We start from the raw sequence: 23,783 nt of genomic DNA, 5'->3' as shown, positions 1-23,783 counted from the left end.
AACAACTCTGGATCAGATGAATTTAATGATAAAGTTCTTGTCTTTCAATGAAACATTAAGCACATTTATGCCTTTCAGTGCTTGATGTGCCAGAAAAGCCAGAAGCCTTTTATTTATTTATTTTTAACCACTCAGGACATGGTGCAGAGAAAAACTGAGTAACTGTTAAGTCAAGTAGCAACCAACTACATACCCACACTATATTTTGGTTATTTTGGAAAGGCAATGGCTACAGTTAAATGTAATAATCCTGAAGCTTTTGACAGTGTAGGTAGAAACAAAGGAACAAAACCAAAAAGACGTGAAAGGCTCCGATTCTTCCATTCAGTTACATTAGAAAACAAGAAACGTTTGATGTGTGGCCTCTACCTTGCCAACTTACTTTTAATGAAAACATTTGTGTCTCAGATATACTATTTTCCACCTACACTGAGACAACACAGCAGTCTGAAGATAAGAGACACATGATCTTAGCCCACAAGAGGCAGGCATGCGGAAGATCATTACACTGGATTTAAAATCTGTTATCTTATTGCTTTATTGGGACGCCAACAGAATTCATGTTTACTATAATGGTAGTCTGGTTCAAGGTTTGTACAGAAATTGCTGGCACTTTTTTGGCAGAAGTCAAGCTGAAACAATGCAGATCAAAGAGGATAGCAGAACCAAACCTGAATTTATTTTGTGAATTATACAATTTCTCTTTTATAAAATAAAAAGAACAAACCAGCAGAAAATGTATGTTCTGGCTTTAGGGTTGTTTTTTTTTAAAAGACACAATATTGAAAGATTTTGTGGCTATATCTTACATAATATGAGAATACAGTATGGCTTTAGGAAATTACACCTCCTAAAATTTACAAGTTTATTTTGAAAAACTTTTAAGTTACTAACAATATTCTACTTTCTTGTACTTAAAAGTGCATACATTCAAGGATCTCACACATGTCCCAGATATGTTCTAAACAGTCTTATCGCACAGAAATCACAACCAGGGTTTTGTTTCCAGGGAAAAATATGTCTAAGCAAATTAATAATTTTAAGAATGATTTTAAGAAGAGCTCAGTGAAAAAAGCTACATCTTTTTTTCTGCAGTGTCAAGCCAGTATGATCTGTCAATAAGTTTCTTTGGCAGTCTTAATATTAATGGTGGCCTCCCCGAGTTATCTACAAATGATGTCCTGGGAGAAGGCAAATGGCTGGATGCTTCCATCTGTGCAGTTTCAACATTGATAGGCAGAGTTTCAATTCCCAATGTACTACTACTACTACTACTGCTACTACTACAACTACTGCTGCTGCTAACAGCCACAGCAGGAGTCTGCTCATCTGATATTTTTTGGAGCCGGAGATCTACATTTCCAATGTCATCAGCCAGGTCTTTCCTACTGTTAGTAATACGATCCTTGTTCGATATTGCAGTTTCACCAGTTACTGCATATACATCCTTATGATTGCTTGTGTCCAGGAGAGATGATGGAGATTCGTTTTCTCGCTCGTTTAACTGAGTTATGGTTGTCCAAGAAACACTACTGTCACATTCCACAGTTTCACATATTCCAATCTCTTTATCACTATCACTGTCAACTGTAATCACGACTGGAGAAGGAGGTGCTGAATTACCTGTATGGTGTCTTCTGTGTTTTTTGTGCTTTTTCTTTTTCTTTTTATGATGCCTAGTTGTGTCAGTAGCCTTTCCTTCATATACAATCTCCACACTCGGGCTTCTGATTTTTTTCTTTCTCTTTCTATGCTTCGTTTCATTGCTTGCTTGGTTTTCTTGAGGGCTGTTCTCATTTTGGTAGCAACCACTGTACTTTGACATAGGTTTCTGGTGGCCATTTCCTTCTCCTTTAGAAGGGCTTGGTGCCTTCTCCTTGTGCACACTCTCCAAGTGGCGCGTCTTGTATTTCCTTTTTCCACCAGGCTTTTCACACCGCATTCTATCAGCCCCTCCAGATGTGGTCCTAGATCTATTACTAGATCGACTCCTTGACCTGCGTCTTTCATAGCAGTAATACTGGCTTTCATTGTGTCCTCTTTGATTTCGTGTATTTGTCCTTTCCGAAAAAGACTGTATTCTATATTCTGGACTTGCTGACTGCCTTGAATAATGAGCTCTGGCCTGAGCCCTTCTTCTATATGAGGACTCATAGCCATCTCTGTCCATGCGTCTACTGTAGAAAGTGTATCCCCACTGATACCTATTTTGGTAATTTTCTCTTATATAATAGTGATCACTCTCTCTACTCCTGGATCTTCTTTTACTATGGCCATTACTGCGGGATCGTGACCTGCTAACACCTCTAGATATAGTGCTCTCGCTACTTAGAGAGAGAGTCAGGCTTTTTCTGGATAAACTTGTGTCTCGAGTTCTTGATCTCCTTCTGTTTCTTTTACTTCTATGCCCGCTACTATCCCTGCTTCTTGGTAATCGGTTTTTTAAGCTTTCCTTGCTACGATGTTTCCTTTTGGATCTATGGCTGTGACGGTCTCTGCTATGAGAGTGCTGGGAAGACGACTCGGAACTCCTTGACCTCCTCTTTCTGGATAATCTATGGTTACATGGAGAGCACACACTGTTTTTCCTGGTAGAGGAACCCTGCAAAGAGTCCCAAGTAGATGCATCTCTTATTTTATCTTCCTCACTCTTTTCCGCTTCTGCTGTCTTAATCAAGGGTGACATGCTGCCTTTACAGATACTTTTATTATCTTTAGATACTGGGGAGTGCAGTAATGAGCACCCACTAGCTTCACTGTCACTGAAACTGTGAAACTGGATAGGCTGTGGTTTCTTCACATTCTCACTTTTCTCCTCAGCAACTGACTCCTCAGAATCAGAGGACAGCTCAACAAGTTCTGGTGTTCTCTCAGCTAATGGCTTAACATAACCAACAATGACACAATTTTCTGAAGAAGCATCACTGATATCATTTGGCTCTGTATTAGCTTGTGACTGCCCTTGTGCATCTGATCCATTTCGAGCAGGTTCCTCATCAGAACTTTCTGAAGTATCAGAAGGAGAAGCCACAGCAGCATGAACTTGTTCTGAACTTGAATATGATGGTCCTGGGGTTTCATCATCCCAAGGGGCCTGATCAGTACCAGTTGTGGATGCGTTATGATCTGGTTCTTGGGAATCTGCCTCATCTGGAGATATTGTAATAATTGATGATTCCGAGTGGCTTCCTTCATCATATGAAGGAGCAGGACAATCATAATTGGCATGCTGGTCATATGCTTCTATGTTAAAAGGGCATCGGGCAAAACTGATAAATTCATGTAAAAAGTGGTCAGTGCGACGGAGTAAAAAAGGCTTTAAGTCATCAGCAAAGGCCTTACTTCCCAGATCATATCTAGTCACATTACTCATGATGATGTGCTGAACAATGTTGACTAAAGAACCATGGGCACCAAAAAGGACAGTTAGTTCCCGCTTCAACCACGGAACTAACCTGTGAAGACAAGCAGGGTTCCTGCGGAAAAACTCTGCTGAAATTTCTCTATAGCGACCACCATCTTGAACACTTCTAATGCGCACACCAGAGCGATAGAGAGCTCTTCGGAAGTTAATTATTTCTTGTTCTTGAATTTGTCGCAGAGACCTGCCCTCTGCACTAGCCTGCCTCCTTGAGGCAAGCCTTCTTATCATCTGTTGAATCCCAACGTCTCTCTGTTGCACGGGCTGACTTGAGAACGCTTCAAACAATATTCCATTGTCTGGGGGTGACAGCGTCCTTCGAGAAGAGGAACTCCTTTGAGAAGAAGTTGTACGATGTTCCCTTGTAACGGTAGTGCGGTAACGAAATCTCCGTCCATTAGGGCTAGCAAAAGAGCCATTCTCTGAAGGCTTTAGTATATACTCTTTAAAATCATCTTCAGCTCTCACAGTGTGGATAATAGAATGGAACGGCTGTTTACAGAGTGGGCATTCAGCTTTGTTTTTTGACCACTCTTGAACACAGCGGAAGCAAAACCTATGCAGACAACGATCTAAATAGGCTACATTGTCAAATCTGTCCAAACAGATTGGACACTTTGAGTCTGGAGATGCATCTGTGGGCACTGTCTGATGCAGTCTGCTTGTTCCAGCTCTCGGTGAGAAGCTGCTATCCACAGCACGTTCCTCAGTTGCAGGGGTCATATCCTTGAAAAGAAAAATAAATGCGAAGATCAATGGGTGTTGCTAAACTTTTCCTGTAAAAAAATGGTACTTGGGAGCATACTAAGCAAACAAATACTTTAATAAGAATCTTCCCAAAATTTGAAAATAAAATGTTGCTAACTCACTAGACCAGAAGACACAGATAGGTTTTATTTATCTCCCCCCTGCTTTATTTAACTATTATTTAAGTATTTTTATTTATTTAACTCCACCAGCTTTATTTTACAACCCCCCCCCACACACACACTGTTTTTCCTACAGAATTTTAAAAACCAGTCATGAGTAACTATCACCCCCATGCACAAAGCAATACTTAAAAAAAAGATGAATGCAACCAATTGCTCAAGGTAAGCAAATCAGGTTTTCAGTACTGAAACCAGCAATGCTACTGCGATTTATCCAGCTCTCAAGATTGCCCATTAAGTGCAGCATTTTTCTATGGTCTTTATTTTCAAGTGCTGTTCCTGAGCTACATCCCAGATATTTCAGATTAATAAATGTGGCTTACAGAGAAGTGCACTATATACACATATCGATTGTTTACCCCTAAACTCTGAAATGCCATCATTCTCAACAACTAAACAGTTAAGTCACTAGCATTCATGTTTACTTCCATTCCTTCTGCCTTTACCTCTTCCTTAAACCTTATTTTCTCTCAACTTTAAAGTGTCTTATTTTTTCTCTTGTTATTACTTTGCTGTGGTTATTCTTCCTCCATCTTGCTTTTTATAAGGTCAGCAGCTTCTGCCCCACTGCAAGACTTCCATTCTCAGAGCCATTCAAATCATAAAGCAGATTAAATTTAACCAGTGAGTCAGACTCCTCTGTTCAATGCTGCTGTGCAAAACTGATAGCTTAGCTTGTGTGCTATTTGGACTGTCAGCCAGTTGTAGAGAAGTCAATGTATATCAGGACGCATGGGAAAAATATGGTGGGGAAGCATAAAGAAACACAAGTCTGGCGGTCAGACTACATTCCCTCAAAAATACTTACCTGTGTATTGAGAGGACACTGCTGTTTCAGCAATGCCAGATAATGACGTCAGCTGACATCAATAGCAAGGTAAGTGAGTTTTTGGCAGTCAGTATAGATTCATAGATTGTTAGGGGCTGGAAGGGACCTCATAAGATCACTGGGTCCAGCCCCCCTGCACCAGGCAGGAAAGACAACTGGGGTCAGGTGACCCCAGAGAGGTGATCGTCCAGTCTCCTCTTGAAGATTTCCAGGGTAGGTGATTGCACCACCTCTGGAAGGAGTATATTCCACAGTTTGGGCACCCCAACTATGAAGAAATGTTTCCTAGTGTTAAGCCTGAAACAGTCTTCCAGGAGTTTGTGGCCATTACTCCTGGTTCTCCCCAAGGGTGCGCTGGTGAACAGTTGTTCGCCAAGCCCTTGATGTATTCCCCTGATGTAAGGGTAAGCTGCTACCAAGTCTCCTCTCAGCCTTCTTTTTTTCAGGCTGAAGAGGCCCACATCCCTCAGCCTTTCCTCGTATGGCTTGCCTTGCAAGTCTCTGATCATATGGGTGGCTCTCCTCTGGACTCTCTCAAGCTTTACCATGTCCTTGTCGAAGTGCAGCACCCAGAACTGGATGCAATACTCCAGCTGCACTCACCAGTGCCGAGTGGAGCGGAAGAATCACTTCCTTGGTTTTGCTTGAGATACATTGGTTGATGCATGCCAAAGTATTGCTTGCCCTGCTGACTACAGCATCGCACTATGGGCTCACAGTCTATTGTTACCCCTGGGTCCTTTTCAGTCATAATACTAGTCAGGTTGGCACCACCGAGCCTGTAAGTATGTTGGGGACTGTTCATCCCCAGATGAAGCACTGTATACTTTTCAATGTTGAACTTCATCTGGTTCCGATCTGCTCAACTTGCTAGCCTGTCTAGGTCTGCCTTTATCTGCAGCCTATTTTCAAGTGTGACCACGCTTCCCCATAACTTGTTGTCCACAAACTCGGCCAGTGAGCTTTAAAACCCCCACCTCCATGATAAAGATGTTGAAAAGCACTGGACCAAACACTGACTCCTGAGGGACACCACTGACCACTTCTCACCAGGACACACAAATCCGTTCATTAGAACTCTCTGGGTCCTACCCCGCAGCCAGCTTCCTACCCACTTGACTGTCGAGCAGTTAAGCCCACAATCCTCCAATTTTCCTGTGAGAACATCATGGGATACCAGATCAAAGGCCTTTTGGAAGTCTAGGTATACAAATGTTAATCTCCTATAAAATAAGTATGTTTAATATGCTGTGCATCTCCTATTGCATATAAACCAAATAATAAATTTTAAAGGAAACTATACGCTCGGGGACTTTTTAAAAAGCAAAAGTAAAGAGTAAGTGTCAAACGTGCCAAGACAACCTTCACCAACATGTTGAGATTACCGGTACCAACCATGAAGATGATTTCACACTTTCTCTAAGAATTAAAAAAATATTTTCACTCTCCCAAGATGTTCTTTCCCACATTAAAAGTGGACTCTCGACCTACAGCCCCGTTACAGAGTAAATCACTCAAATGTAGGGTAACGTTATTACATGGAAGGCATCTTGAGTCTACACCCATAGTCACTTGCATCTTGGGTGTGGCACTTTGCTCAATAGATACCAGCTCACTGACTTCTTAGTGGCAAAATGCTGTGATAGAACCTACCTTGGAAGAGCTGGTCATCTCTCAGCCTCTTACTATGGAGTCAATTTGCTACAGAATCAAATCCAAGGCAACACATTCACAGCCAGCATCAAGAGAAGAAAGACTTCCTATCAAGCCTACTGTTTAGGTTTCTACATTATCACCAGTAATCATGATTCACTGAAAATAAATAATTGGTGCTGTCAATACTGCACACAAATTTTGTATTAAAAGACTATCAAGACTACTGAGTCAAGGACTTGAAATGTTTGGGAAGGCTAAAATTAAGGCAATCTGTACAACCTTAGATAGATTTCATATATTTTTAGGGTTGGAAGGGACCTCACTAGATCATCAAGTCTGACCCCCTGCCCTGGGCAGGAAAGAACACTGGGGTGCTCATCTTGGAGTCAACTATGACTCTGAGATCCCTTTCTGCCACTGTGCTACTTAGGTCATCTCCCAGTCTGTAAGTGTGCTGGGGATTCTCTCTCCCTAAGTGCAGCACTTTGCACTGCTTTGTTAAATTACATCCTACTCTGTTCTGCCCACTTTTCCAACCTGTCCAAATCCACCTGAGTCCATTCCCTGCCCACCCGTGTGTTTACTTTGCCCCATAATTTGGTGTCATCCACAAATTTGGGCAGAGTGCTCTCCACACCCTCATCCAAGTCACTGATGAAGATATTAAACAGCACTGGTCCAAGGAACAAACCTTGGGGAACCGTACTGCCCACATCTTTCCAGGTTGATACTGACCCGTCCATCACCACTCTGTGGGTGTGTCCTGTAAGTCAATTAGCCACCCACCTGATTGTGTAATCATCTACATCACAGCTGCTTAGTTTAATTGTAAGAATGGGATGAGACACCATATTGAAGACCTTTTTAAAATCCAAGTAAATGACATCTACATCGACTCCTGCATCTAAGCATTTTGTGACCTGATCATAAAATGAAACAAGGTTAGTCAGGCAGGATCTACCTGCTATTAATCTGTACTGATTGCCCTTCAGCATTATTTTTCCTGCTGGACTCCCACAAATGTATTTCTTAATAATTTTTTTAAAGGTTTTCCCAAGGACAGAGGTGAAACTAACCAGCCTTTAGTTACCCGGATCCTCTTTCCTCCCTTTCTTGAAAATAGGGACCACATTGGCCCTTTTCCAGTCATCTGGGATTTGCCCCGAGTGCCATGAGTGCTCAGACAGTCTTGCCAATGGTTCTGCTATGACACTGGCTAATTCCCTCAGCACGCTTGGATGAAGATTGTCCGGGCCTGCTGACTTAAACACATCCAGCCCCTCCAAGCGTCCCTTCACTAGGTCAGCACTAACTGTTGGCGGGCTGGTGTCCCTCTTGTGCCTGTCTATAATCCAACTGGGAGATATGTCTTTATCTATGGTTCAGGAATATAGATGTGAAAAACTCATTGAAGAGCTTAGTTTTGTCGCTCTTATCTGTCACCAATAGCCCTAGTCTGTCCTGTAGGGGCCTATGCTGCCATGCGCCTTCTTTTTGCTTCCTATATACCTGAAGGAGGACTTTTTAGACTCCTGGTCTATACAGTGCGGAGCTTGGTGGAAATGCCTGTGCTGTTCAGCTGCCAGCCTATATTAAAGTCTTTATGTCTTTAATTTTTTATGCCAGCCTGAGTTCCTTTGCTGCTTTGGCTTTCCTAACTGACTCCCTGCATGTGAGAGCCAAGTAGGTATATTCCTCCTTGGTGGCTACCCCCTTTTTCCACAGCTTGTATGCCTCTTTTCACCCCTAGGCTTTCCTGGATTTCCCTCTTCAGCAAAGAGAGTTTCTTGACTCCTCTGCCCCCGTTTATGTGCAATGGGATTGTTCCCTTTGTTGCCCAAAGGATCATTCCCTTGAGGAATGACCATCCTTCCTGGATTTCCATTCCACCAAGCCTTATTTCTACCCTCTCATACATCTGCATAATACAATTTTAAATTACTAACCTAAGGTCTCTACATATGCAGTCCCTGCTCCTTCTCTCAGTTTGCTATACCTCATGGCCCCCACTTGATCTCAATTTAACTCCACTTCCCCTTACCACACCCCAGATTTTGTACTAGTCCTCTTGCCAAATATACATGTTACTGTGGAAACTGGATGGGAATGAATAACCCAGTCCAAGGGTCAACAAGCTTTCACTGGACAGTAGGCCAAATGATGGTGCACTCCCACTCAAAACTTAGGAAGAACAGGATATATATACTTCTGTGACAATAACATTTTTGGCGTGCTTTCTTGTACTCTGGGATGTGCTGGTACCTGGATTTGCAGTATCAGAGTGATTAGACTCGTTCTTTTATTTTGATAGTAAAATTTGGGATGTCCAGGCCAACATTTAAGTAAAGAAAACAGGGTCTTCTGCATTGTGGGAGTCACGTACCCAGCCACGCTGCCATGGAACAATCGAGCAATAGCTGGCAGCTGAATAGCACAGGCATTTCCACCAAGCTCCACAATGTCTAAACCAGGAGTCTAAATAAAGCCATTTAACACTCCCCTCAGTGCCTTTGCCACCCAAACCCTTACTTAGAGCAAGCTCAAAGAGAACATCAGTAGAACTTCCCCATACCGAGTGCTGACTAGCAGTGCCCTTTCTCTCTTCTTTCCCATGGTAAGAAGCCCTACTTACTGGATGAAGCACTGTCCCTTCAAGCCCCGTGTCTACTTGTTATGCTGTGTTAACAGGAAAACAGGGCCCAACTCCCTGTAAACTTAGGCAGCCAAGGAGCCAAAGCAAGCTACAATTGGCTTAGAGAAGAAAGTAAGAAGACTCCCCTTTGTATTCCTCTGCCAGGGACAATGCACAGCCACCCAGCACATTGCCTTATGGATACACCTGGAACAGGCAGATACCAGCAAACTCCCACTCCACTGGCATTGCAGTTATGGCTGCACTCAAAAGAACCATTCAATCCAGGGGGAGCTAGAGTCAAAATTGGAGGACCCAAGTGTCAGGGACTAGGCATTAGGGCTATGCAAAATTGCAGCAGCCATTTCATTTCAGAGGTGCTTTGGCGCCCAAAACACCGAATCCAAAATGAAACAGAAGGCTCTGAAACATCTCTGAAATAAAACCATCCAAAACATTTTGGAAATGTTTCGGATGTTTCGGAGGTGCCTCCCGGGAGAGTCTAGCACAGCCCTACAGCCCTCCTCTTAAAGTGCCAGGAGGCTGAGGCTGGGGCTGGGCTGGGCTGGGCAGGGCAGCCATGGGGGCTTATAGATTCATAGATGTTAGGGCCGGAAGGGACCTCAATAGATCATCGAGTCCGACCCCCTGCATAAGCAGGAAAGAGTGCTGGGTCTAGATGACCCCAGCTAGATACTCATCTAACCTCCTCTTGAAGACCCCCAGGGTAGGGGAGAGCACCACCTCCCTTGGGAGCCCGTTCCAGACCTTGGCCACTCGAACTGTGAAGAAGTTCTTCCTAATGTCCAGTCTAAATCTGCTCTCTGCTAGCTTGTGGCCATTGTTTCTTGTAACCCCCGGGGGCGCCTTGGTGAATAAATACTCACCAATTCCCTTCTGTGCCCCCGTGATGAACTTATAGGCAGCCACAAGGTTGCCTCTCAACCTTCTCTTGCGGAGGCTGAAAAGGTCCAGTTTCTCTAGTCTCTCCTCGTAGGGCTTGGTCTGCAGGCCCTTAACCATACGAGTGGCCCTTCTCTGGACTCTCTCCAGGTTATCCGCATCCTTCTTGAAGTGTGGCGCCCAGAACTGCACGCAGTACTCCAACTGCGGTCTGACCAGCAGCCGATAGAGGGGAAGTATCACCTCCTTGGACCTATTTCGTCATCCATCTGCTGATGCACGATAAAGTGTCATTGGCTTTTTTTTTTTTCTCCTGCAGCTCCCCCACAGAGGCAGAGGCAGGCACAGCCAGAGGAGCCACGGGAGAACCAGCAGTCACCTCACTGTGCCTGCCTCTCCCCGGCCAATCCAAATCTCTGAAACAGATTTGGCCAAATCAAAACAGAACAGTGATCCAAAACACCTAAATGAATCGCTGTCCCCCAAAACAGCCCAATCAGCTACCTCTGACCCAGCTTCTGTACATAGGGGCCAAGCAGCTGATGGTAGCAGGCAGAAAGGAGGTGGAAGGAAGTCAAATACTGCCACCACACAGTTCTGCTGATTCTTAAACTGGATTCATTGATCCCAACAAGCTGCAACTGGAGCTCAGCAACTTTCTGCGTCAGCTCTTGTGGAACAGAATTGGACTGGCTGGAATCCGGAAAGGATCTCCAGAAAGACCCCACTTACTGCTGGGAGGCACAGTAGTCCTGCCTGTCCTATTCTGCTGTGGCTCTGGGGAAGCAGCAGCATGCTTGGCAGCCATATAAAGTCTCTTTGCAGGCTGTATCCAGTACATAGGCCATAGGTTGCTGACCCTCAACCTAGTGAGTTTTCAGAGAAGTCAGCACTCCATAGTGTAAGGGCTACTCTGATCTCAATCCTCGTTCTTCCCTTCCCTGCCACTGGCTGCAGCTCCACTCCAGCCCCCACCCCACAATCACATCTTTAAAACCATCCCTCCCACACTGCTGACCCATGTCCATTTCTTTGAAGCCTCTGCATTTGAGTCAGTCAACAGCTCCTCCACACTAGCTAGACACACCAAGAGCAGCACAGAAATACAGCTGCTCTGTTTTCAGTTCCTGCACTGGTGCCAGAGCAACTAAGAGCAGTAACTGCAGGGAAAGTCCTGTTAAACCGTTGCAGCCCTGGGCCGTAGCACACACAGTACACATGGTCTCTCAGGCAATTCAGCTGCCACATGATACCAAGTCTCTGCTAACTGAATGAAAACTGAGATTTGTATCCTGTTCCACAGACACCTCTCCTAGCACAGCAAACATCACATTCCTGCTACAAAGGCAACTCCCTCTGTCCAATTTTCAGTTGGGGATGAATATATCTAGATACAGAAAGGGACAGAGACTAATTCTGGTACCCTAGTCCTAAACCTTTTGGATACAGTAGGCTATAAATCATAGCAAATAAATAAACAAACTACAATCTAGTTAAGCCCCTTGCCTAACTGCTTAGACATCTAGAAGTCCATAAGCGCCTAAATTCTTTGCTAGCCTTTGCCAGCAACACCCCCCATGCTGCCCAGATGCCTTCTAAGTCTAAAGCTGACATCCTATGGACAAGGCTGAGTAAGATTCATGCCTAAGTCCAGCCTGGATTCACAAATTAGGTTTACTGGAGGAGGCATGCTCCAAGCACCACATCTAACAAGCTGGGAGCATTACATCAGACATTTAAAAAATGTGGCTGCCAGGGGAAGAGGTGGTAGTGGTGGTGCCACCACCTGGGATATGGAAAATCTGTGCTCTCATCAGCCTGATCAGATTCAAAACCATGCCTCCCACTTCCCAATACACAAACAAACCTAAAAACAGACAGTGTAAGCCAAGACATTCAGAAGTGCACCCTAATTACTAAGTGCAGAGCATGCTGGCTCTTGCTCCCTGTTCTTAGTCTTTCATTCCTTGCTATACATCTTCAGCAAGATTACTCCTACCCTGCTTAGCTCTGTCTGATCACTGTGAAACACTAGCAAAGATAAGCAACCTACAGCCCACAAGCTGAATCTGGCCCATGGAGTGGGGCACTGGGGGCAGGGAAGCTTTGGTGGTGCTGTGTTGGCTGGCCAGGCACTTTGCACATACTATGCCAAGGTGAGGCAGCAGAGAGAAGTGGCAGCTGGGTTGTAACACTTCAATCAGAGCTGGGTCATTTCACCCTGGCACCAGAAAAGGCTGCTAACCCCCACTCATATGGAGAATGTTAGGAGCCCCCTCAGCCAGAAGAGGACACAGAAAGCATTTTCCAGGCATATTCTTTACCTACTAGACTATTACATGAAACACAAAGTGTGACCACTTCCATGTCCTCCTTCCCCCATGTCTTAAAGAGCACAAATACTCCCACGTAAAGGAATGACTTGAAGCCTAGTCCAGCGGTTCCCAAACTCTGACAGGTTGCGCATCACCCATTTAAAATGATACAACCTTAAGTACCACCAGCAATTTTTTGTCACATAAAGTAATTATAATAGATCTGTTAACGCGTACCACTGACAGGCTGTTAGCATATCACAGATTGGAAACCACTAGCCTAGTCTATGCTACAAAGCTTTACAGGCAGATGTCCACACCCAAACCTCCTCTGCAGCAGCAGAACCAGCAGAATGAGCCCACCTCTGCTGGGCACGCTAAGGCTTCTGATGCCATCAGGTACACGGGGACCCCTCCACCAGCAAATTTCCTACAGCTGGTGCCGCCCAGGTTACACTTTAGGCTCACACAGCAGAGCTACTACATGGAGCCACGCAAGCCGCCAGAAAACCAAGGACGTTTAACGCTGGCAGAAGTATTGGGTGCAGAAGCAGCCTATTGTAAACAGGGGCTCAGACTGACCTTCTCCTGCATGCACGAGATCCAGGGCTGCAACTCACCCAAGCACAGGCTGTGGGGGAAGGGTCGGGAGATTCCAAGCCCAGACTTCTCCCTCCCTCCCTGATCATCAGCCTAAAGCAGGAAGGACCTGACCACTGCTGTGACTCTCCCTGATACTCCCCGCCCCCACCCGCCTGCTGGAAACTTCCACCCGCACCTGGGAGGCTGGTGTACGGAAGGCGGCACCACCAGGGGCCCCCACGGAGCGGGGCGGGCAGTAGGGCCCGAACCGCCGAAGCCGGGCTCCTCCCGGGGGCGCCGGGTGGGGAGGGAAGGAGGAAGGAACAACGCGGCCTGCCCCGCCCTGCCCCGTGCGCAGACAAAGGACGAGGCCGCCACCCCGCGCCAGGCCCAGGCACTCACCGCGCCGCCGCCGCCCCGCGCCCCACCCGGGGCAGCCCCGCGCCCGTCGCCGCCCTCAGGCGCCGCCCGCGCGCGGTTCGTGGCGCCCGGCCCGACCCGCAGGCGGCGGCGGCCCAGGCAGCGTCGCGCGTCGCAGCCGCAGCGCAGTGGGTCGCACATGGATGATGCCCCCCCCGCCGCCCGGGCCGGCCCGGGACAGCGGTGCGGGGACTGCCGGGAACGGAAGGGGAGAGCCGCGCTCTCCTCCCCCGCCCCCAGGGAGGAGGTGAGGGGGCACGCTGCGCCGGTGACGCCGCGCGGCAGCCATCTTGACTGCGGGCAGAACAATGCCACCCCAACCTCGACTTAGTCTGTGCCCGCACTAAATATGGCGGCGCTATAGCTCTCCCCCCCCCCGGGCTTGACGGTCGCCATAGTGACCCCGTGTCGCCCCGCCCGCGGGAAGGCGCCGCCCGAGCGCTGGGACCATGGCCCCGCTCGGCCCGCGGCAGCTGGAGCGCGTCTACACCGTGGTACGGGCCGGGAGGGCGGCGTGGGGGGCGGGCCCCGGGGCGCGGCCTGACGCGTGTGGTCCTCCCGCAGGTGCTGGCGGTGCTGGTGCTGCTGTCCTGGGGCTTCGTCATCTACGCCACGCGCCGCGCAGCGCAGGGCCGCCTGCAGCGCGACTCCTCTCTGCCCTGAGCATGGCCGGGCGCCGGGCCCGCGCCCAGCCGTGACCCGTGGGCAGGAGGGAGGGGCAGCTGCAGACGGATGCCCCGCGCCTCCCCGCGGAGACCTGCAGCCTCCCTCCCAGGCCGCCCGGGAGAGCACAGCCCTGCACTGATGCCACCGTGAGCAAGCGCTGCCCCGCGGTAGGCAGGCGACTCGACGGTGGCAGCTGTTTCCCACCCGTGTGCGAGGCAGCCCGCCTGCGGCAGCTTTCCCCCGTTCAAACCAGCCGTCGCGTCAGTTCTTCCCTGGGGGCCTGAGACACAGTCAAAAGCTGCCCTTTGGGGAGAAGCAGGTTTGAAAGGCCAGGCCTGGACTTTGGCTGCACCCAGAGCAGCCGGCAGGATGACAGCCAGAGCGGATCGGGTGCTGGGGCGGCTGAGGGATCCAAGACATGTGCTCCTGAACAGCAAAGTACTCTGAAAACGGGATAGTTTCCTAACGGTTCATCAAAATTAAGGGGAAAAGTTAATGCAGCAGAATTGGGTTCAGTTTAGTCATTAGGTAAACTTGTCCCTCTTGTGTTCTTCAGTGCATTTCACCATTCCTATTCACAAAGCATTTCAGCTACTTTGTCACTGGTGCAAACTATAAGCCGTGAATTTCCCACAGTCACCACATACAGAGGTGCAATGTAGTTTGCTCTCCATAAATCTTTGGCGTATCAAACTGACCGCCACCTTGCGAACACATTGCAGATTTAACTGAAGTGCTCTCGTGAGGGAACCAGCTTAAGGCATGTGACAAGCAGCAGCCAGGCCTAATTCCAGCTTGATGCCAAGCATTTGAATAGAGAAACAATGAGCGGTAAGGCATATCGAAGCACCACATTGAGCAGGAAAGCAGACGCCATACGAGAAATAGCTAAAGGTAAATCAAAAGCCCAAGTATGTAAAGAATTTGGTGTGCCACGTACCACACTGAATGGCTGGCTGCAAAACCAGGAAAAGATTTTGGATGCCGTTGACCAAGCAATGTTTCGTCCAGATCGAAAGAGAATGCGTACAGCGTTAAATGGCGATGTAGAGGCTTGCCTGGTGCAGTGGTTACGACAAGCCTGTGCAAACAACGTTCCTATTAACGGGCCCTTGCTAGCCTGCAAGGCTGTTCAGTTTGCCAGTCAGCTGGGCATCTCCGATTTTAATTGCAATGAAGGATGGGTGGAAAGATTCAAGGCACGCCATGCTATTTCACTGAAGCGAGCCTGCGGCGAGGGCAAGACAATCCCTGTTGGGGGCATCCAATTGTGGAAAAACACAACCTTGCTTTCTATCCTTCGTGAATATGATGCTAAGAACATTTACAATGCTGACGAGACGGGCCTGTTTTACAAAATGCTACCAAATAAAACTCTGGCTTTTAGAGACAAGAGGTGCATTGATGGTGAGCATAGCAAACAGCGCCTAACCATACTGCTGATGGCAAATATGGATGGAAGTGATAAAAGGAAACCATTGGTGATTGGTAAATCAAAGAACCCATGTTGTTTCAAAAATGTGAAGAGTCTCCCTGTGTATTACACTGCAAATAAGAAGGCTTGGATGGTTGGTGCTGTCTTCGAAGAGTTTGTGCGAGATTTTGATGCAGAGATGCACACTCAGAAAAGAAGAGTGGCACTCATTGTGGATAACTGTCCAGCTCATCCAGCAAGCATTAGTGGCTTGAAGGCTGTTCAGGTTGTCTTCTTACCTCCTAATACCACGTCACACAGCCAACCCATGGATAGTGGTGTGATTAAAACCTTCAAGGCTCACTATCGTCGTTTGCTGATGAGCAAGATCTTGTTAGCCATGGATGCTAAGGAGTGCTTTAAGCCAGATGTTTTGATGGCAGTTCAGCTCATAAAACAAGCTTGGAATTTGGTGCAGCAAAGCACAATTGCCAGCTGTTTTTGTCATGCCGGATTTGTCAAAGAGCATCATGTACCACCAGAAGCAGCTAACTTTGAAGCACTCTACTCATCTAACATGAATGAACTGCGCTCACAGCTTCAGAGTTTAGGCATCTGGCCATCAACTCTCACAGCAGATGATTATATCAATTTTGATTCCTCTCTCTGTGTGGCAGAACAGTGCTCTGATGAGGATATTGTTGCAGCAGTGCAGAGCAAAAGAGATGATGCAAGTGATGACAGTGAAGTGAGTGATGAAGAAATCCAGATGCCCTCTATACCACTTGTCAAGCCAGCTGATGCTCGCAAAGCATTGGATACTCTTCAGCTTTTCTTGGCTCAACAAGACATAGATGATCAACTGTTCCACTTTGCAGAATTATCTTCTATTTTGGCAATGAGTGCATGTAAAAGCACAAAGCAAAAGTGTTTGACTGATTTTACTCCACTGTAATCATTTGATTATTATATAGCAAACACGCTGAATTTTTGTAATAAGACATTTGTACATTAAGCATTTCTGTATCATTTTTTTCCTTCACTATGTCTGAAGTTAGTCTTTTATTATGTCACTATGGCATGCAAAATGCAGTAGGTAATGGTGACTAATTATCAGTAGTTACTGTTTCACTTGCTGTGATTGTCATTCATGGATAACTAGTCATTATTGTTAAGTCACTCCTCTTGAAGTGATTAAGTGTTTGTCTGGTGCATGTGTTTTGCTGCCAATTCAAACTATTAAAACTACCATAATTGTGTCAAAGCTTTACCACGTAGATTGTTTAGCAGAAAAGCTGAAAACACTTAGTATTTTTTAACTCAAAACATAAAAAGTTCAACTTTTTTGTTAGCCCGACAAGAACTCCGAACAAAGATTCCTATTAAAAGTTTTTCATTATCTTACTTTACCAGTTTGTCCCTATAAGCAGGTTCCTGAAATTACTATCTACTATATGCACTGGTGAGTTGAGAGAACAACAGCCTTTTCTATAATAAACATACCTAGAAAGAAATAAGATGACACGTTAATCTCACGGAAGTGGACTTTATTGTACAGTTCATCCACATATATGTAACGCACTTGCATAAGGACAAAGCCAGTGCTTATCATATCACATTCATTCTTTCAGTGATGACCACTAATTTCTTCTGCCAGTGGTGGGACTACTTCTCCTGTCTCTAGAATTGTGTCACCCTAATGAAATGAAAAAAGATCACGATGAATATTTGTCAAGGGTCTGATCACGCATTTCTAAATTACAAACACTAGAAAAAAAGTAAACATTATACTGGGTCAGTTCTAGATGGATTCTCTTCAAATAAATTTGAATCCTTTGCCCACATTTTCTTTAACTAAACATCGACAAGTAGTTTCTCATGACTTTACATGCAAACAATATTGTGCATTTCCCTCCATATCACACGCAGACACTCTTCCCCTTTGCAGAGGAAAGTCGTTTTGTTATTAGTTTGAAGTCAGGCAGAAGATAAGTAAGTTGCACTTTATAGACAGACTAAATCAGAGATGCATAGCATACTCTTTCATAAGCAGCAGACTTACTTCACCAGATGCTACAATGGAGTATCTGATGAACTGATCCTGCTGCTTGTGAAAGCTTGTTACGCAGCTCTGATTTAGCTAGTCTATAAAGTGAAAATCTACCCTGCCTTCTGCCGTTCTTCCCTTTTGCTGTGCAAGCACGCTAACCTAACCACACATTAAAAAGGGCATCTTTTTAGAAATGGAACTCATTCTAGGCCCTGGGACTACACAGTCTTGAGTAAGTCCTGCTTACACTTCATTGATCTATTAGATTTCAATATATTCTCTAAACGTGACCAAAAGCACTCTACAGCCCCAGGTGTGCCCCCATATCAGATGACAGCCTCTCAAACTCTCTAAGTGCCCCTTAGCAAAACCTTTTCATAGTATTTTTTTCAGGTTTCATGGCTTTTACACATTCCAAAGGGTGCTACGGAATCAGTACTCTATGATTCCATACCAAGCTCATCTGTATCCTAAAGAATGGGTAACAGGAAGTGAAGTGGGAGCTTGTGCTTATAAAAAGAGTGAAAATGCTCCAGCTACCGTGATTTGTTTGCCTTGAATAGAAAGGAAAACCTTCATAATGTAAAGCTTTGTGGAGAAATCCAAGAAGCAGTCAACATGGTGCTCATAGGAACAGTCAGTGATAAGCAAGGATCCTGGTTTTCTGTTTAAAAATCACAAATTCTCTGATAAAAATGCACTCTCTGATTGAAAAACCCCAAATCCATGATTAAAATGAAATGCCCACCTGGCAGCAGCGAGGGGCACAACTCTGCACCACTACGCCTGCTGCTGGGTGGGCAGGGGGCACCTTGCCAGGGTGGTGCGGAGCTTGCAGCAGCAAGGAGTTACCCAGTTCCGCTCTGCCCTGCTGCACCAGGTCCTACCCACTGGGCTGCGGAGGCCTCAGGGGAAAGGCGGCAGCAGCAGCAGGCAGCCCACCCCCACCCCACACACAGATCTGGGGGGCATGTGTAGCCTCAGCCTGCCCAACTCCCTCTCACTCCTTATGGGGATGCTATACCCTTCCTCCCCTGCCAGATTTACCTGCAGGAGCTGCTCTCCAGGCTGCCAGATGCATGTGTGAGCATGTACATTCATATGGCATCCTCTGCCTGACCATCCTTCTCCCACTCCCCCCAGCCCCTTGCAGGCTGCAACTCTGCCAGCCTGCAGAGAGCTCTTGGCGAAAATGGAAAAGCCACATGTTTTTCCATTAAAATGAAAAATCTGTGTTTTTCTCAGTTGAGGGAAAATCCACATTTTTTTCATGGAAAATGGAAAACCCAGATCCCTGGTGATAACAACAAATCAGCTGCTTACTCTGATTTCAAGTCCCAGTCACTGTAGCAGTAGTAAAGTAGGATTATACTGTCCATTCTGAGGGGATCATTAATGTTTCTAAGGCTTCTTTAGACAGCATATTACATTCCTTTGGTAATCTGCACACTTTATCAAAAGGAATCATTTTAATTTTATTTCCCAAACAACCATTATCCTCACACATTCACTCTGCTTCTGCCAATCATTTTCCACACTTTCCCCCTATTCCTTTATTTTTGAAGCCAACATATTATAAGAGAATAGTTTAAATAGACTCACTGGGAATATTCTGGGCTTCGAGCAAACAAGACCACATGGCTTATTCTGTAATAAAAAAAAAGGACAGAATGGTCAGAATAAAAGATTTTGCAGGATGATTTTGAAATACGGAAGACAAATACACATCTCTAAAATACAGGATTTAATACAATTTATGTTATGCAGCACTAGCTTCTCTAATAACTTCTTTATAGTTCTTCAGGACAAGAGTTACAAACAATAAAAACACACTTCAGACAGGTAAGAATTTCAAAACTTTTAAGTGAGAGCAAAAATAAACTTTTCTAGGAGAAAAATGTATATTTTGCTATCATTCCCCTCCTCTGTTTCTCCAACAGCAACTAGGCCTTACAAGAGGATTTCTTGAGTCCTGGCTATCAATGTTACAGCTTCTTCAGGAAAGTAATAAGGTATGAGACCATGGTTTACAGGCCTGCTACAAATATAAGTAAATCATGAACTGTCTCTGACTGATATTTATTAAGTTCAAGCTAACTTCACATTAAATACTGCCAGATAATTAAATTGTTTTTTGTGCAGACACTCATGACTACGTGCAAGTATTTCTACCAGTGTGATAAAAAACTGGTTTTCTCCAGGACAAAATAAATCCCATCTAATGTATTTTCCCATTCTAAACAAGCCCTGTAAATTACTTACATATTTAAAAGTTTTCTGACACTAAAAATAATACATTCTGATTTCAATCTTCTAAAACTATTCTAGAAAATTACATGGAAAGTAGCTTGTTTTGGGACTGTCACAGACACCTAGAAGGCAGAAGTTACAATAAAAGGGAAAGAAAATGGTAGAATAATCAGACTCTGTGGAATCAGCAGTCACTGGATGGGGACAAAAGCAAATGGTTGGGAGCTTCATGTTCCAGAATTTTGCAATTATTGAAAATCAGGCAGTGCATCTGATAATGTGGCTATAAGCTGAACTAGCTCAGTTTTCAGTCCCGAGGCCTAAATTTGAAAGGTGGTTGTTTTCATTCCAACTATAAAAAACTCATAAAATACCCCGTTATTAAAACACTACCCCCAAATTCTTTACTTACCATTACTTGGTATTTGACATGGTAGTAAATAACCCAGGTAGGTATAAGCAAGAAGCATACGGCAAATACACCACCACGGTACGCTCTGAAAACCTGGGAACAAAAATAAATGATAATCCACTTTACTTTAAAATCTTACCATATGTAACATCCAATGCTGAAGTCATCCACCCAGACCAGCTGCATCTTGACACTTCTGTAGTTCTAACAGAACTTTAAACTTTGGGGAAACCAGCCTCACATGCCTAGGAAGTGAAGTCTCACTAGACATCATAGAAAATCAGGGTTGGATGGGACTTCAGGAGGCCATCTAGTGCTTTACTACCGTCCTGATGAGAAAGGTTTTCCTAATATCTAACCTAAATTTGCCTTGCTGCAGCTTGATACCATTGCTCCTTGTTCTGTCATCTGTTACCACTGAGAACAGTCCAGCTCCATCCTGTTTGGAACCCCCCTTCAGAGAGTTGAAGGCTGCTATTAAATCCCCACCTGTCTTCCCTTCTCCAGGCTAAATAACCCCAATTCCCTCAACCTTTCCTCACAAGTCATGGTCCCCAGGCCTTAAACCATTTTTTATGACCTCTGCTGGACTCTCTCCCATTTGTTCACATCCTGTCTGTAGTGGAGAGCCCAAAACTGAACACAGTACTTCAGATGTGGCTTCATCAGTGCTGAATGGAGGGGAATAATCACTTCCCTCAATTTGCAAGCAACACTCCTAGTAATACAGCCCAGTATGCCATTAGCTGTCTTTGCAACAAGGGTGCACTCTTGGCTTAGTAAGCTTACTGTCTACTGTAACCCCCAGGTCCCTTTCTGCAGAGCTGCTCCTTTGCCATTCAGTCCCCTGCCTGCAGAGGTGCAATCATCCATCCACTTCAACCAAGAATGGACAGAACCACTTCAGATGAAGAGGCAGTTCTGTTTTCATCCCCCGGGGCAACATGGGATGAGTGCAAATTGAACATAATCTGTCTTTCCCTGCCCCCTTGCATCCCCTGATGTCTACTGTGCAATGACCTGACACCAACATGGCTGTCAGAGGGTGGCAACACATCCCTGTCTTCTTCAGTGTTGGGGGAGGAGGTTCAGTCCCATCTTTCCCTTTCTACTGCAGTGTTCACAGGCCTGGGATGCAGGCCACAGCCAAGGCACAGGTGGGCTATCATCACCTTCCTTCCTGAGTGCAGATGGACAGGCCCACACCACCCTCTTCATCCCATGTCTGGCACTGGGCCCTCCACCTTCCCTGTGACCTTGGTGGCTTGTGCAGAGGCAGGACCCAGGGCTGCTCCTGCTGCTGTCTTAACAGGGAGCATGGGGCTTATGAGGAGAGGCTGAGGGAACTGGGATTATTTAGTCTGCCAAAGAGAAAAGTGAGAGAAGATTTAGTAGCAGCCTTCAACTACCTGAAGGGGGGTTCCAGAGAGGTTGGAGCTAGACTGTTCTCAATGGTGGGCGGTGGGAGCGGCACCCTGCGCCAGGGGGACCCACCTGGTACCGCCAGACGCCGCCGGGCTGCAGGAAGCGATGCCAGAAGGCCTCCACGGGCCCCAGCCGCCGCGGCGGCAGCACTGGCTCGCGCGGGCTCAGCTCCTGGTCCTTGAGCCAGCGGCGCCGCAGAGAGCGGAGCTGCTGCAGCCGCAGCCGCTCGTCGGGGGTGTACTCGGACATGGCGTCGCCACCGCCACCCCCCTACCGGAAGCGCGACCTTGCCGAGTACTAGGCGCCGAAGGCGGGCGCGCCACAATGACGCCACAAGCACGCGCCCGCCGGCAGGAGCCAGAAGCGGAAGTTGGCTTGGGCCACCGGCGCCCTCTGAGCCTGGGAGGTGGCGCATGCGCAGAGCTGCGTCGCCGTCCCACAGGCTGGCGTGAGCGCTCCCCCTGGTGCCCGGAGGCGGGCGCGCAGCCGAGGCCGTGCAGAGTGCCCGGAGGGAGAAGGAGGTGGGGCGGCCTGCTGCTGCTGGTGAGGAAGATGCTGGGCTGGGGCCTCCTGGCTTCCTCGTGTGCCCGCCTTCCCTACGGCGGCCTGTAATTGATGCCTTTAATACTGGACCTTTTAACTGAGGCCTTTCTAGGTCCTTTAGTTGATGCCTTTCATACTGGGATCCTCCTAGGAGTGGCAGGACCCCAGGGCAGCGCCTTGGCCTTCCTAGTGCACATGGCTTGGCCCCCTCTGCACGCCCTGGCAAAGGAGCCAACGCAGGATCCACGCCCTTGTGGCCTCTGACCACGCCAGGCTGCATGACTGGGATCCCGCGTCAGCTCCGATCACGCCTTGTTGCTGGAACAGGGGGTGCTCAGGATCAGTCCTGTGCTCCTCTTGTGCCAGCGAGTAGGGGACGCTGCCCTGCACATGCAGCTGGGATTGCAAGTCCCCACAGCCGACAGGACTCCTGCTGCACATAGGGCACAACTGCGTGGTCTGTCAGCTGCAGGACTGTGAACTCCCAGTCATGGAGAGTGTGGTAGGCACCCCACAGCTGGGAAGTTGCAGCCACTGCAGTCTTCCAGCTCTGGGGGTCCGTGGAGTGCCCCCCCAGCTGTGATATCACAGCTGCTGTGGGGGTGCACAAGGCACCCCCAGGGCTGGGAAATCACAGCTGCAACCTGCCGCTGCCAGGACCCAGAGGTCTGTACCTCCTGGGCACTGTGGGTGCCAAGAGACCTGTCAGCTGCAGGCCTCCCAGTCCCAGCTGGGCAAGGTGCAGCTGGCAGGCCAAGCAGTTAACTGGGCTCCTATCCACTGGGGAGACCCTGCTACACATGCTAAAAGCTGGGTAGCAACCACCTATAAAATTAGTGCACGTTTCTGAGATCTAACTTGGTTGGACCCTTTTATGGTGTGATAGCTACTTTGCACGTGTAGCTTGTCTCAGTTTAACTGCACAGTTAATCTGTTAATTGCCCAATATGCTCTCTCCCAGTATTCTAGGGAGCTAGGGTTATAGTATTCACTTTAAGATCAAAGCAAAAACAAAAAGAACTATTTGAATGCACACTAATTTGCTAGCTGTTAATTGCTGTAATGTGTAGAGGAACATTTCTCAACCCATGGGTCATAACCGAAAAGTGGGTCCCAGGAATATATGAAAGGGTCACAAACAAACTTTAAACATGGATTCTTCTTTAGAGGAGAAAAATGTGGGAAATTGTGGCTTTTCCCTAGCAGACTGTGAGAGTTTAAGCCTGGGAGGGGCTGCTTGCCCCTCTCGCCTCCTTCGCTCCCCGCCTCACACACCCCTCCATACCCCACACACCCACCCCCTGCCCACACACTGGGGGGCAGGGGGCAGGAGTGA

The 23,783-nt window shown here is 46.9% G+C and overlaps 3 protein-coding genes across 6 annotated transcripts; 1 reads left to right on the top strand and 2 right to left on the bottom strand.

Annotated features, from left to right (window-relative positions):
* Window positions 1-657: 657 nt before the first annotated feature.
* On the bottom strand, window positions 658-13,828 carry TOPORS (TOP1 binding arginine/serine rich protein, E3 ubiquitin ligase). Of its 3 annotated transcripts, none has more exons than XM_019490793.2 (2): window positions 13,670-13,828; window positions 658-4,147 (listed from the first exon to the last, which is right to left on the bottom strand). In XM_019490793.2, exons 1-2 carry the CDS (start codon window positions 13,826-13,828, stop codon window positions 1,076-1,078), a joined length of 3,231 nt encoding a protein of 1,076 aa, XP_019346338.2. In that variant the 3' UTR covers window positions 658-1,075. The 3 variants fall into 3 exon arrangements, with proteins under 3 accessions (XP_019346338.2, XP_019346339.1, XP_014451848.1); XM_019490794.2 differs by lacking the exon at window positions 13,670-13,828 and adding an exon at window positions 13,464-13,653; XM_014596362.3 differs by lacking the exon at window positions 13,670-13,828 and adding an exon at window positions 13,268-13,388.
* Window positions 13,829-13,850: 22 nt separating this feature from the next.
* On the top strand, window positions 13,851-17,176 carry LOC106738082 (tigger transposable element-derived protein 4). 2 transcript variants are annotated; one of them, XM_059724639.1, is made up of 2 exons: window positions 13,851-13,934; window positions 14,252-17,176. In XM_059724639.1, exon 2 carries the CDS (start codon window positions 15,178-15,180, stop codon window positions 16,720-16,722), a length of 1,545 nt encoding a protein of 514 aa, XP_059580622.1. In that variant the 5' UTR covers window positions 13,851-13,934; window positions 14,252-15,177; the 3' UTR covers window positions 16,723-17,176. The 2 variants fall into 2 exon arrangements, with proteins under 2 accessions (XP_059580622.1, XP_014451818.1); XM_014596332.3 differs by lacking the exon at window positions 13,851-13,934 and adding an exon at window positions 14,082-14,181.
* Window positions 17,177-17,299: 123 nt separating this feature from the next.
* On the bottom strand, window positions 17,300-22,232 carry NDUFB6 (NADH:ubiquinone oxidoreductase subunit B6). Its single transcript, XM_006265460.4, has 4 exons — window positions 21,974-22,232; window positions 20,480-20,572; window positions 19,420-19,464; window positions 17,300-17,463 (listed from the first exon to the last, which is right to left on the bottom strand). Exons 1-4 carry the CDS (start codon window positions 22,151-22,153, stop codon window positions 17,395-17,397), a joined length of 387 nt encoding a protein of 128 aa, XP_006265522.1. The 5' UTR covers window positions 22,154-22,232; the 3' UTR covers window positions 17,300-17,394.
* Window positions 22,233-23,783: the final 1,551 nt, after the last annotated feature.

Source organism: Alligator mississippiensis, chromosome 3, assembly GCF_030867095.1.
Source record: "Alligator mississippiensis isolate rAllMis1 chromosome 3, rAllMis1, whole genome shotgun sequence".
In the NCBI taxonomy this organism is placed as follows: Eukaryota; Metazoa; Chordata; order Crocodylia; family Alligatoridae; genus Alligator; species Alligator mississippiensis.
Note: the sequence above shows the minus strand (reverse complement) of the source record. Positions and strands in the feature narration are given on the sequence as shown.